General features: G+C 39.7%; 1 protein-coding gene across 19 annotated transcripts in view; it reads right to left on the bottom strand.

Annotated features, from left to right (window-relative positions):
* The window catches only part of ARMH3 (armadillo like helical domain containing 3), a 173,211-nt gene that overhangs the window by 128,494 nt on the left and 29,388 nt on the right, over positions 1-15,329 (bottom strand). For all 19 annotated transcript variants that reach the window (XR_011522416.1, XR_011522399.1, XR_011522417.1 and 16 more), the window contains 7 exons: positions 14,558-14,614; positions 13,324-13,367; positions 12,193-12,253; positions 10,291-10,337; positions 9,456-9,531; positions 7,882-7,975; positions 4,602-4,703 (listed from right to left, as the gene is read on the bottom strand). Coding sequence is in view for 9 of the 19 variants with exons in the window: in XM_070558320.1 (XP_070414421.1) it covers positions 4,602-4,703; positions 7,882-7,975; positions 9,456-9,531; positions 10,291-10,337; positions 12,193-12,253; positions 13,324-13,367; positions 14,558-14,614 (481 nt within the window). In the remaining 10 variants the exon portion in view is untranslated. The remainder of the gene's footprint in view (positions 1-4,601; positions 4,704-7,881; positions 7,976-9,455; positions 9,532-10,290; positions 10,338-12,192; positions 12,254-13,323; positions 13,368-14,557; positions 14,615-15,329) is intronic.

The following is a 15,329-nucleotide window of genomic DNA, read 5'->3' as shown; positions in this document are numbered from 1 at the left end:
CATGAGACTCTTCTACCTATCTCTGGCCACAGAGTTTCTCTGGCACTATCCTCCCTTTCCCCAAAAGCTGATCAGCAACTCCCATAGGAAAGCCAGCAGCTCTCTCTCCACTTTAAAAAAAAAAAAGACAGTGTTTCTGAATACAAAAATAAGGGACATTCCATTAAAACTTTTTTTTTTAATTCAGAAAAGCACAAAAAAAGGACAATAAAAACCAAGTTTAGGGGCTGGCCCCATAGTGTAGTGGTTGACTTTGGTGCATTTCACTTCGGCAGACTGGGTTCACAGGTTCAGATTCTGGGCACAGACCTAACAGCACTTGTCACCACACTGCGGCAGCGACCCACATATAAAGTAGAGGAAGACTGGCACAGACGTTACCTTAGGGCTAATCTTCCTTAACAAAAATAAAGAAATAAATAAAATTTATTTTTTAAAAATCCAAGTTTAATCATACCACCCAGCTGTCATAGCTCTTAAGACTTTGATGCATCAACTTGAAGTCTATGCATAATATATCTACATATTTTTAATATTTTTGCCTAATGTCTATTTTAAAGATTTTATTTTTTCCTTTTTTTCCCCAAAGCCCCCCAGCACATAGTTGCATATTTTTAGTTGTGGGTCCTTCTGGTTGTGGCATGTCGGATGCTTGCCTCAGCATGGCTTGATGAGCAATGCTATGCCCACACCCAGGATCCAAACCGACAAAACCCTGGGCGGCCGAAGCAGAGTGCAGAACTTAACCACTCGGCCACGGGACCAGCCCCCTAATGTCTATTTTTTTTTTTTTTTTGAGGAAGATCAGCCCTGAGCTAACATCTGCTGCCAATCCTCCTCTTTTTGCTGAGGAAGACTGGCCCTGAGCTAACATCCATGCCCATCTTCCTCTACTTTATATGTGGGACGCCTGCTACAGCATGGCTTGACAAGCGGTGTGTAGGTCCGCACCCAGGATCCGAACTGGTGAACCCTGGGCCGCTGAAGTGGAACGTGCAAACTTAACAGCCATGCTTTGAAAGCAAAGCCAAATCAAGAGAACGATAAACACAAAATTCTGGAGAACAGAAAAGGAATGACTGAAGAGGAGGGGAAACACAGGTGGCTTCAACAGCATTAATAATTTCTTAAGTTGGGTGGTGAATTCACATGTTCATTTTATTATACTTCATAATAATGCTATTTATTATATTCATTATCAGCTTTATAACTTAACATTCGTATACATTAAAATTATCTTTTTGGGGGGGCCAGCCCCATGGTGTAGTAGTTAAGTTTGGCACACTCTGCTTCCACGGCCAGGGTTCACTGGTGCAGATCCTGGGTGCACACTACTCATTAGCCATGCTGTGGCAGTGACCCACATACAAAGTGGAGGAAGACTGGCAGAGATGTTAGCTTAGGGCTAATCTTTCTCAAGCAAAAAAAAAAAACAAAAAAACAGGAAGATTGGCAGGAGATGTTAGCTCAGGGTAATCTTCCTCACCCCATCCCTGCCAAAAAAGTATCTTTTTATCGGTATATAATAAAAAAGAAAGAGACAATATCAAGGCCGGGGGGGGGGGGGGGATGGGAGCAAAGCCAAGAAAAATTTGCTTCTATTGCTCCTAAAAACATAATGAGATCCTGTTAGCCAGGGCATGCAGAAGGTCAGGAGCTTAATAGACAGGAAGAGAGCCGGGCCAATGAAGCCACACAGGAGTCATTTTTCAAACTAATTCTTCATCATACCAAACCTTGCCCCTTGCCACATTTAGGCTGCCTTTTGGCAAAAGACCTAACCCAGTCTGAGTTTAGAGAGACAGCTTGAGACCATCTATACTGCAATTAATCTGCTCTCAATTCTGCCTTCCATTTTATGTATGGCAAAATGACAAGGACAAAGAAGCTTATATAATCATTAAAGCGACAATTGAGTTCCAAGGGCCTCAATTCACTGTGTTACATCAAGCAAAGCTAAAAGTACATTTTCAGGGTCACATCCATGCAGTTTCTCTCTTCTATGCTTCCTGTGATATTTCTAGAGAAAGGAAGAAATTCTTTCTTCCCATAAAGGAGAAGCAATGGCCTCAGGAAACACTGATACACAAGTCTTGTTATCCTTGCCTGCCAGATCTCACTTGCCAGGACTCAAAGGGTCACCAACTCTGCAGCTCCCAATTGACTCTCTATGTTAGGAGTTTGTGACATGGACTACTTGCATCTGTCTCATCCCTTTATATAGCTTTCTCTCTTGAAAGAGCACACTCACAAGGCATAACAGAAGAAAAAAGTCTAAGTTTGCAAGACAGAAATCTCCAAAAGTTAATGCAATATGTCTGAGCATAACGGGGTTTAGATTCTGCCCACCCAGGCTCCTTTTAACTCTGACAATTCTTCATTTCCCATATTTACCTTTTAGATCTCTATCTCTGCCTACCAATGTTTCCTTCTCATTCCAAAAGCTCCCAAATCCCAGTCTTACCTTCTTATGCAGCTCTTGCCTTTCAGCTCCATTCTGGAATTTCTGAAAATTCTCATACCAGAAACCTGTCCAGCCCACTTGGCATATCAGAGCCATAAAGCATACTTTATGCCTAAGGGAATCTTAAAGCACCTCACAAACATGGACTATAATTTAAGAACCCAAACTTCAACTACTGAGCAGAGAGAAGAGCTGGTTCCTAAAATAGGATTTAAAGATTCTTATAAAGAAGGTTTATAAAGGAAGCATATACACGAATTGTCAGAAGTGATTAACTCCCAAGAACTTAATTCCAAAGGACTTTCACTTTCTAAGTAACCATAGCTAGACTGTTTTAATTCTTAACAAATAATATTTCAGTTACTTTTGTAATTAGAAAAAAAATCACTCTAAATGGGAAAAGCCCACTGGATCAAAACTGTAGGTACCTAATAAAATGCTAATAAAAATGTTCACTAAAATGCTAGGCGTAGTTAAAAAACTATCAGCTATGAAAAACATTTTTGGGACAATTGAGAAAAACTAAATATGGACTGAACATTATACGACATTAGAGAATTATTGTTGATTTTCCTAGTTATAATGGATAGCTAGGAAAATGTCTTCAACATTGAGATACATGCCACAGTACTTAAAATGTGAAGTAGAATGATGTCTGCAACCTACTTTAAAATGGTTGAACCAAAATAACAAGAATACACGGAAAGAAATTTAAAGACAAATCAAATATGGCAAAATGTTAACGGGTATGAGTGGTCACTTTACAATCCTTTCAACTTCTCTGTACAGACGGCCCTCCTTATCTGTGGGTTTCACATCCTCAGATTCAACCAACCTCAGATCAAAATTTTGTAGATATGAGGAATTGAACTGAATCTGCACATGTGAAACCTGCAGATATGCAGGGCCAACTATATTCATTGCACTACATACATCATTTTACATAAGGGGTTTGAGTACCCACGAACTTTGGTATCTGTGGGGGTTCCTGGAACCAATTCCCTGCAGATACTGAGGGACGACTATATAGTGGAGATTTTTTCATTCAAAAAAATTGAAGGAAAAATGCTACCTCAGTGTCACCATGAAATAAAAGGTTTATTTCCAGAGAATCTTAAAACTGGGATATATCCTGCTTTCGTGAGGTACTTAGAGTAGTCAAATTCATAGAAACAGAAAGTAGAATGGTGGCTGCCAGCAGCTAGGGGAAGAGGAGAATGTGGAGAATGGGGACTTAGTGTTTAATGGGTACAGAGTTTCAGTTTTACAAGATGAAAAGAGTTCAGGAGATGGATGCTGGCAATGGTTGCACAACAATGTGAAGGTATTGAATGCCACTGAATCATACATTTAAAAATGATCAAAATGGTAAATTTTGTTATATATATTTTACCACAATAAAAAAATAATAAATAAAAATTGTGAACACACATATAAATCCAGCATAAAAAAACACCTAAGATATACACTGGGTAGAATTTGCTAGGTTTCCTCTTAATCCCTTCTCACTCCTAGTCCAACTATTCTACTACCTTATCACCAATTACAAGATCATAGAAAAATCATAAACAGAGGAAGAATGAGAAACCAGACAGAATAAACTCAAACTTTTCCAACACCCATTTCTCCCTCACTTCCACCCTGCATTTCTGGGATGGGTACGAACACTTCTGTGCTAAGTGCAAAGCAGCACAGTGCCTCTGGATCTCACCTCTTCCTACTGTGCTCTGCACACCAGTCCTCTAATTCTCACCATAAGCCGATGCTTTCTGTTCTTGTCCTCAAAAGGGAATTCCCTGGAGCGTGCTAATCCCCCCACTTCCCACACAAAAGGGTTTGCATCTACTTACCAAAATCTGCTAAGAAGACTTGCTGGTTTCCATACAGACCAATTTTTTTTTTCCTGTTCTATTTTGGAGTACTCCCCCTCCAGCTTCAGGTTTTCCCAACACCACCTAATTGCCATCTGGAGTGAAAAATCACTATTTTCCAGTAATCAGGAACATCACCCTACACAAGAGGCCTCAAGGGTTCATTCTGTCAAAGCTTCAAAGTATTAATGCTGCTCCTTGATTCTAGCTAAGTAGCTGCCTGAAATACCTCTTGCTTCCTGAGCCCCGAAAGTAGCATGCCTTACCTTTGGTATCCTGCATGACAATCGAGCTATACTTCAAGAAGGTTATCAGTAGATTACTGGTCTGTACATCTGCATCCAGTGGGAGTTCCACAGAACTTATAACTGGAATAGAACACATGAAATACACTTAGCCTCTAACATATTCCCTCTAACACTTCTACCTACATAGTCAATTTGCCAGCAGGCAAGGAAATCACTAAATAAGCTTTTTCCACAACAGAGAGAGGACCAGTGCTTGTCATAAAACCTTTATCTACTCTTCCTAGGCCTCTAGAGCCCTTCCTACTCCCAAGATTAAGCCCAATTCCCTTCTCTCATATCTAGGAGGGCCAGTCTCCAGGAATCGAGCTTTTCTCCCAACATCCTAAGAATGGTATTTTGATTCCACTTCTAACCCCAAGTAACCCAAAAGGGTTCAGGGTCCTTCTTAAAGGCACTTTGATTTGTACCTAAGGGAAAGATTTGTACTGAATATAAATGAGCCCTGCTTTGATGAGTGTCCTGCTTAAAGTAAATGACAATTCATTCCTAATAAGGAGAAATCTTGCTCAATTTTGAGAAAAAGCCTTTATTTAGGCTGGAAATACCCAAGATGGAAGGGAAAAAAGTTAACACAAAACTATACTCAAATTCTAATCCTTAATCTCTTCCCTTCTGAAGGAGAACCTGAAAAGGAATATCAGGCTGAAAACGAGTGGACATTATTGATTGGGACACCCTGGGAACTGAATTTTATATACCCAGCCACTTGTTTCCAAGAGAAACTATGCCTTGCCCCCACGCTCTGAGCTACAGTCCTAATGAACAATGAGGGACCAGACTAGGGCTGATCCACACAGAACAGTCTTAATGTAGCTTTCTCAAGTTTCTAAGACCTTAAATTACACTTAGACATCCTGTTAACCACTTTTACACTGTCTAAGACATAATATATAAGCAAAATGAGGTTCATGGTGGCCCAGACAAACTAGAGAATCTACAGCTTTCTGCTGTATTTTCACCCATTAAGACTCAGCTGAGTTTGGGATATCACTCATAATATGTATTCATAACCATAATGGATCTCTCTGGAGTTATTACGATATATGCTGAGAACACTTATTAACAATGGGAAACATTTGCATATTATGGATCCATAATACACAGCAAGCACAGCAAAAAGCCTTATGAGAATAAATTAGCACGCCCAACCCTTGGCTGTTTTCCCACAGTTCAGCCTCCAAGAACTAATAAAAGACAAATATATTTTTATGTTGAAATACTAAAAGGTCTTAATTCATGTTACGGGTTAATAACCTGAGACCGTCATTTCAAACTACAGCCTATTTTGAAGCTCAGAACCCATAATCGTTCCTTTGTCCGATACAAAGAGGCATCCAATTGGTAAGTGGGACTTTTTTTCCCCACTCACAATGCAGTAATAACTGGAAAACTATCTTATATAATATGCAGAAATATAGAAGTATATGTATTTTTAGTTTACCAGAAGGTTCTTTCATGCCAAGGCTGAGTTGTCAAATGTCAAGTCTGAACTGAGAACAAATGTTACATCGAAACTGCTGCCTTTTAAAAATAATGGCTCCAGTGACATACCTTTAAATATCACTGCGCTACTGAGCACCACTATAATTAAAAACCAAAATCTGAAAACAAGGTTATAAAACTTAGGACCCCTACAGAAAGGAAATGAGTTAGGAGAGAGGAAAAAGAGCAAAATAGGATAGAATAAAATCCCTCACAAAATAAAATCTCCTTCCTAAGGAAGAGTTATTCCTTGATCTTCAGCTTCATAATTCTTCCCAGCATAATTCTTTGTCAAAGAAGACAGTCATTTGAAAGTGGGCTGACTCCATCTTCCCACTAGAAAAAATAAAAGCTCACTAGTTGTACGTAAGTAAGCACAAATCCTGCCATTGCATAATCAAGAGTGTAGGCGGAAGTGTTCACAATGAACAGTTTGAAAGGCAGTTCTCTGGAGCATCCAAACCCCAGCATCACATGGAACTCATGGAATACACAGACATATATATGGCTTTTGGTATCCATGGTAACCAGGCAGGCTTCAACCTTAAAGAGAAAGAACAGTATTTCCATTGGATTATTCAGGGACCTGAATAAGCAGAGACAAGAAGGCAATCCTTACTACTTGCTCCTTGTCATTAATATATTTTGGAATTTGGCTTTCAATTCTAATCCAATTTGCTACCATAGACTTGAATGTCAATGGCATTTCCCTGTCATGCTTCTGTACCAATACTGCTTGTACTACGTTGAAATGCTACTGCCACAGGTGCTATATGAAAATTTAAAGCAGAGAAAGCAGATGAAAGATCAGTTCGCATACAGAAAGTAAGGAGGCATAAAGAAAGGATCAGAGTTAGAATTACTGTACTTCTTTACCCAAAATGTGGTTAACATTTTAGGCAAAACATCAAGTATTAACGAAGATTATTTTTAGGTTAACACATTCCATCAAACACTCAGCTTACAACAGAACAACTCAGATGACACGAAGTTTGTTGGGCAAAATTCATAATTTCTTTTCTGTTACCTTTTTCTTACGCTCTAGCCATAAGATTTATAAAGTGGACATTTTTTTTATTTTTAGGGGGAGAAGGCTTAAATATCCACCAAACTCCAAGTTATAATACTCTCAAAGCTTGTTGTTTTCTAACTGGGAGTGGCTGGCAGACACAGAACAGTGAGTAAATCCCAGGTTCACTTTCTCATTCATTTATTCAACAAATATTCACTAAGCAACGACCATGCCAGACACTATGCTGGGCAGATAGTAGTGAACAAAATAAACGTAGTCCCTGCCTGATCCATGTCTTCGCTCTTAGTGTCAACTCTCACTATCCTTAGGCAAACCACTTATTTTTCTGGCCTCAATTCCCTCATTTGTCAAATGGTAACTTGAGATAATATTTCAGTGAGATATTCATAATGAAGATCTCATCTGAGCCTCACAAGTATCCTGCGAGTTTGGCAGGACAGGCATCACTGATCTCAAAGGTCCCTTTCAGATCTAGCACTCCCTGGTTCTACCATTCCCTGAGGAGGAAAAGCTGGAGTTATGTAGCTTCTTACACAGAGAGAAGCACTTGACTATCTTTTCCCAAGTTTTCTTTGGAGCTTTGGGGTCCTAAAGGACAGTACCTCAAACAGTTGCTTAATTGAAAGAATTAACAACTGGTGTTCTTCATTTAACACAGCTATGCCCACCCTGAAAGAGTCAAGATCATATTAATCAAGACAACAAAAGAGGTAGTGGGGTTACCATCAGAGGAGGGCGGAGTGGTCCCCAGTGGTGTGGCTGGGGTTGTTGGAGCAGGACTGACAGGGGTAGTCACCAAGCCCATTTCTGGATGACTCTGAAAAATAACACAGACAAACAAGAAAAGAGAGAAGTCAGTTCTGAGTATTCTCTACTTAATTTCCCTTCTAGTATTCCTAGCCTCGTGATTAGAGAGAAAGCTCACTGAGGAGGGACTGCTTCTACGTTTCGTTCTCATGAGTACCTGATTTATTACTGATGCTTGCCAACTCTAATAAGAAGCTCTGTGGGCTACTTTTCTTTAAGCATCTAAGTTCCCATTACATAAGTTTTTCTGCAGAACCACACAAATAAAAAACTGGGGTAAACAAATTGAGAGCATTATTCTACCAAAAAAGGGCATTTGCAGTCCTATCCGAACCTAGGAAGAGACTATTCTCTCAGATCAATAGACTGTTCTGATGACCACATAGTTGACTAATAAATGCAGGTGAGCCAAGGGATAACAGGTATTATTTTAAAATCTATGCAAATGGAAGCCTTCCTGTTCCACAACAAATAAGAATGTATAGGGTGGGGAGGCAGAGACAAGGGGGAAATATCCATTGGGTCTGAATGACAGCTACTCTCTTCTTCCCCAAAAGCTTTACCAGCATTTTACCTTCCGCACTACTTCCTTTAAAATCAACTACAGAATTCAGAGAGCAGACAAAGAACACAGAATAGTGGATAAAGTCTCCTATGTTATTTGTCATGAAAAATAAGTGTCCTTGTAGGCAGACCCCAAACCAGCGCATTGCCTTTTAAGCATGATCTTATTTTTTGTTAAAACTTAATCAGTGGATTCCATACACATTTGCCCTTGGAGAAAAAAGCGTAAGCAAGCTCTCCTTTAAAAGAAATCTACATACATATTTTAAACAGTCTGACTTTAAGATAAAAACACCATCAATTTTTTAAGACAGCTTTCACAGATAGCACTTGAGTTCTCAGTCTATTTTAGTCCCTTCAGTACGAACTACAGAAGAGATCCCTTAGGCAAGCGACCCAGCACTCAGCATTCTACAACTTTCTGCTTTTAGCATTTGCAGTCATTTTTTCTGTTAACAGCCAACCTGATGCTGGACAGGATATTTTTTACTTTTCTTCTCTGGAAATTGGTGAGATCATAAGATAAGTAACCTGGCTTATTTTATCTCTGGTTGTAACTCAATAGTGGTTTAGAAAGCAGAAAGCCTGATATAAAAAATCCATATGATCCCAAAAAACCCATATGGGCAGACAATACCAAGGGATTTCCAGAAAGCTAAATGAAGTAATTTAAACTCATTTGGGTTAATAGAATCAGTAAACTAGTCAAAAACATTAACTTTGCGTGTTATCAGGCCCACTTCAGCACCAGATGGAATCATATATATTGGAGGATAGCATGAAGCAAAGACGATTGATGCAACTCTTTGTTACCAGTTACCAACACAAAGCATGTTTAAACAGGCACAGCCAGACAGGTTTTTCAACGGAGTGAATCTGTATGAAATTTAGGGAGAAAAACGATTGGAGTTTTTAATATAACCAACCTGGGCTAACACTGTGATGAAGTTGCGATTTAAATGAACAGCTTCATAAAGTGCCAGAAGGATGGCCTCATTGGTTCTAAAGAAAGAGGACAAATTAGAGCAGCTCTTATAGTGGAGGAGTAAAAACAGTATAACCATCAAGATAAGATTTCACTCCAGTTCCTCATTATCAATCCTTTTAAGTTTCTAATGTCCCCTAGATTTCCTTTTGGGCTTATGTAAAGGGTATACATAGGCAAAGAGTCAGGGTCTTAACTTTAATTCCCTAGGACTAGTTCTTATCTACTTTATTCACTATCTTCCCTCTCACTTTCCCCTCCTAATCCAGTTAAGTCCTTAACTGGCTCAGATACCCAGCCTTCTTTCATTTCATTCCAGAGATAACTGGGAACAGTTTTTCAGGTTCTTGGGGCTCAATACATATGACCAAAGTAGGGGTTTCTGAGGGTCCATTATTGTTTAAAACCCAAGAAACATTTGATAAATCACCAAAAAAAGTTTGAATCTGTAACAGATTAGCGGGGCCGGCCCTGTGGCTGAGCGGGTAAGTTTGTGTGCTCCCCTTTGGTGGCCCAGGGCTTCACTGGTTCAGATCCTAGGCGCGGACATGGCACCGCTCATCAGGCCATGCTGAGGCAGTGTCCCACATGCCACAACTAGAAGGACCCACGGCTAAAGATATGTAACTATGTACCGGGGGGCTCTGGGGAGAAAAAAGGAAAAATAAAATCTTTAAAAAAAAAGATTAGCAAGAGGTAACATTTCACATTCTCATATCTAGCCAGAGAGCCCACACTAAAGTTAAAGTCACTGAACAAGAATGTTAGGCACTTACTGTACTGAAATTTTCTCATGGGCATCTGCTATGAACATGCTGCCCACCTGTGGAAGAAAAGGGGAATTGCAGACTTACAGCAAGGAAATGCTGAGAGGAGATCTGTGCCATGAAGCCTTTAATTAGTGAAAAAACAAGCTGCTTGCAGCCCAAGGGAAGTTAAAACTCTGGCCCACCAGTCTCACACACCAAAATCAGCCCACTTTGAAGATCTTAAAAGAATCATAAATAATGAATGAAATAATAAGAACTCCACTAAATCGTCTTTCCTTAAAGAGACTTAAAAAAAACAATCCCAAGGGCCGGCCCCATGGCCTAGGGGTTAAGTTCGCGCACTCCGCTTCAGCAGCCCAGGGTTTCGATGGTTCGGATCCTGAGCATGGACATGGCACCACTCATCAAGCCATGCTGAGGTGGCATCCCACATAGCACAACTGGAAGGACCCACAACTAAAAATACACAACTATGTACCAGGGGACTTTGGGGAGAAAAAGTAAAAATAAAATCTTAAAAAAAACCAACAATCCCAGCACTTTCGTCCAGCTTTCCTTTTCAATGTGTAAGGTTTAGTAACCACTGACAGCAAGTAAATATTAACCTAGACATCCTCCTCACTCTGCATCTTTCCTGGAAGTTGCTTATCTGAAGTCAGAAACTAACTCGTGAAGAACATCACAGAAAGCAGGCTGATTTCAACCAACACAGAGCCATCTTCAGGGGAATATCTGGGTTTCAGACCAGAACTGTCTATGTAAGACACATTGTCCATCTTTCAGATCACAAAATCTTTAGTTTGTATCCTAGGCAGGGCAGCCAAATAAGTAAACAGAGTAGGTCGCCTCCAATATGTGTGATATCAGAGGCACTGAAAAAGATGTCCATTCCTCTAAAAATGCTTACACCTGCTTACTGATGCCCAAAACTATGCAGCTGGAGCTTCACTTGTTTGTTAGAAAACTTCTTCTTGGCTGAAAGGCAAAGATCCCTAGGAACAATATAATCATAGTTAATTCATTTAACCAAACACCAATACAGCACTCACACTGTTCTGACTTCTGAGAAACTTTACTCACTTATGCTTCAGAGTTAATCAATTCCTTTCCTGAAAGTACGCTCTGAGAAAGAAAAAGGAAGAAGGTATAGACATTGGGGGGAAAAAACCTGCCTTTTTGTGGGATAGAGGGATGGCCATTTCTTGCAATGAACTCAAAAACTCTCTTGCCCTAGGGCTGATTACTTGAATACTAACGCCCAAGAAAAAAGACTTTCTGAGTCTGCCTAGATTCTAAGACCTGTTAGATTTATCTCTTAAAAATTAGTTTCATATTATCTGGTCCAAAATGCCTATAGTGCCAAGGTTGAGAAACCTTGCTCAGGAGTCTTGCAAACTGGACCAATAACTTTCCTAAACCATGGACCTCTCAGCCCATTAAGCCTTTAGAGAAGTGGCTCAGATCCACTGCACCAATCTCTCAACTTCAGGACCAGCTATGAGGGATGAAGTGGCCACAGCAGACAGCCAAAGAGCACTCGGGGTTGGACTCAGATCTAAACTCTCCTACTCTGTGTGCCACAGGGTCAGTCCTCAAACAGAGTCAACTTTTTAGGAAGCAAAAGTCTGACTTACTATGTACTTTTTTTTTTTTTTTTAGCCTTTAAAATCTGAGTTAATTAACTTGAAAAAATCAGTCCCAGAGAATCCAAAGCTCTCCTTTTTCCATCTCACTTGGGTTTGGAAATCACTAGAAGAGATAGAGCTCTCAAAAAAATCCGCTCTGAGCATCTTCTCTCCCCTCATCATGCCATCACCTCAAATATCTGAACTTCTCAGTCCAGATTTGTCTACCCCTACAGACCTCCTACATTTCTAAGCAGGAGAGAAAAAAACAAGTAGGACTTACCATATTTGTTAAAGCAGAGAAAAAACCACTCTGGTGTTCTTCTTCCTTGTCTTTATACTGCCTGAACAAAAATAACTAAATTCAACTTTAGTATTATTTATCAAGTATGTCTCTGTCCTTGGCATTCTAGGTAATCAGGGCAGGACACACATAGAATTCACTGACTCCAGAAAACAAAAGCATTATGACAAACCATCCACTGGAGTTTCCCCTGCAACCTAAGAGGCACACATCTGCTCTTGAGTGTGTACCAATATGCCTGGCTACTTTGGGAAAGACTTAGAAAGTAAGCTGCAAAAGTGTGACACTGCTCTAACATATGGCTGATCCAGTTATTTCCCAAACAGACTATTACTTGAAAAGTGTGACAGTGAAATTACTTTAAGGCTGTAACGTGAAAATCTTGTTTGTTTTTGAATGAAGATGAGGGAAATTTGTGAGCTAAACTATTTGTGGAGATGGAACAGATTTGAAATTCCAACCCCCAATTGTGTGTAAGGAAAGTCCAGAGAGGAGCAAGAAAGATCCTGTCTGGCCATTGCCAGAATTAGGGATACTTCTAGTTTCCATTCACTGAATACCAGATCATTCTTCATCCACAGCAAGAGGGAAAGCAAGCATCAATAGAGCCCCCAGAACAGACAGGGACTCTGGGAAATTGTAGTTTACTCCTGATGAAAAAGAAGCATCTGTCAAAACTAGAGCTAATTCAGTATGTTTCCTCCTTTTATTTTTTTAAGTGTACAAAAAAGCAGTGTTTCACAACCTTTTTCTCATAGAAAATGATATCTGTACGATACACTGGGCTAAATAGAAGAGCCTGCTTTGTAGCTGGAAAACTAGTTAAAATGCTCTGCAACAAATACAAAAAATTTGCAAAAGAATGTACCTAATTGCTTAAAGAAAAGATAGACACTAATCTGTTAGCTACATTTCCCCTGGTGTCAGAAACAACCCCTGCTAAAGCCATTAAGTCAAGGTACAGCAAATACATCTGCCAGCAGCTATACCACTGAATACTCTCTTAGGATAGGTAAGGGAAGTCCACCCAAGAATTCTAACAAACCTGTTTGCTACTCAACCAATTCAAACGAAAATTAGACCCTTCTCAATCTGGTGAGGTGGACTTACCTGTTGTACTCAGATAAAGCCTGAGCAATTACAAGCCCCATTCCCTAGAAAGAAAAAAGACAGCACAAGTGAAATAAGAGGCTGGTGGCTATGCTCCGACTAGGCCAGGGTAAAAACTAATTTACACCCCCCATCGTCCAAGGCCAAGAGGTTCTACCTGATAGTTGGCAACAAGAACAGAAATTCTGAGAGGCATTCTCAAAGCATCAAAAGGAACCTCTTTGGAAAGATTTTTATGATCTAATTATCTTACTTAACGTTACTTAATAGAGTAACAAGAAGTGAAAGAGACCAGCCCAGATCACTGACAATTTCACTGGGATCATTTTCACCTCAAAAGAGAAGAGTGAGTTAGAACTTTCTAACAAAAATGTCTCAGATGTCTCTAAAACAGCCACAATAAAAATGACAATGAGTCTCATGATAAATGAAGGTGCATATAGTGATTTCCTCTTTCAGGCCACAGGAAAACAGGAGTGTAGCAGGAAGAAGCATCCAATAAACATTAAAGTGACTTATCAACTTTCCCTCTAGAACCTGCTAAGCATAACACAAAGATCAATTAAGGCCACAAGGATGAATCATGTGTGCTTTTTTTTCATAAGGGAAATTAGAAGAATGAAGAGGGCAAGATGGAAAGACAATAAAGCCAAACACCTGGTCATCTTCTTCCTCCCTATATGCAAAGGTCACATGTTATTTCCCAAACTTTCAAGGACTTATATAGCAGATATATATTATCCTCCATGTTTCAGCTTCACTAACTCAGACTATAAATACCATCTGGCTAGTTCTACAAGAGGGAATTTCCCATCATTTAGTCATCTAAGCCTACTTTTTTTTTTCCAGCTTTATTGACGTATAATTGACATATAAAATTGTAAGACATTTAAATCATTGTGGGGATCTGATATACTATCTAAGCCTTCTTATTCTTGAAAATGTAACTTATCGACTCTGTAGGATAATCAATCTCAGCACACTAGAACATGAAATATAACCAACCATTTCATCATGATTAGCAAGTAATGTCCCCTCAAACCTTTCTTTCATGACAAGAAGATAAGAAAACAGTAAGACAGTACATTGATGCTTCTAAAAAGCAATATTGATTTCCTCTTTATAGCCAGATGAAATTAACGCAATAGTTCTGCTCTCTGTTCTAAATATCCACTGAAAGTAAGGCCACCAAATGCAAGTAATTAAAACAATACACAAGGATCCAGATACTCACATTGAGCGTAGCCTCATCATCCACAATAGATAGCTTCACAATATAAGGATTCACAGACTGTTAAACAAGAGAAGAGACTCAAGGTGAGTGTGACTACTTAAGAACCCACGAGCAGGGCTGGCCCAGTGGCGCAGCAGTTAAGTTCACACACCCAGGCACAGACCTACACACCACTTACCAAGCCAAGCTGTGGCAGGTGTACCACATATAAAAAATGGAGGAAGATGGGCACAAATGTTAGCCCAGGGCTAACTTTCTCAAAAAAAAAAAAAGAGCCCACTAGCTATTTAACAAACTGTTAACAAAAATGCTTCTATAAGGCCCTTTCCCTATAGCAGTACTCCTAATATCCAGGCCCAACCCATCTTGCCAGCTGACTCCTCCCATTTCTAGTAAATCTCTCCATGTGGATGGGCATTCACCAAGCACATACATGCATAAACACATACACACAAGTTTTGTTCTATCTGCATTTTCCTCTAGGCTGAATCAGCTCAGGCCTGTCTGCCCCTTCTCCCATCTTTCTTTCTTTCTTTGTTTCCAAGAAGTAAGAGAACACTCTACAAAACTCACTTTCTCCTATCCTGCCAATAATTTACTGAGTCCATAGGGACAGCTGTCTTTTGGAACCATAAAAGCTTCTTTCCCATAAGGCACATATTTATAAGTTGCTAACTTACATTCTCATCCGAAAGGCTCCATAACCATTCCACAAACCATATGCAAGGACTGATTCACCCACCCGTAAAACAAAGCCACCTTGGGGGTGGAA

Source organism: Equus przewalskii, chromosome 1 (assembly GCF_037783145.1).
Source record: "Equus przewalskii isolate Varuska chromosome 1, EquPr2, whole genome shotgun sequence".
NCBI lineage: Eukaryota > Metazoa > Chordata > Mammalia > Perissodactyla > Equidae > Equus > Equus przewalskii.
This window is presented reverse-complemented; position numbering and strand designations above follow the sequence as displayed.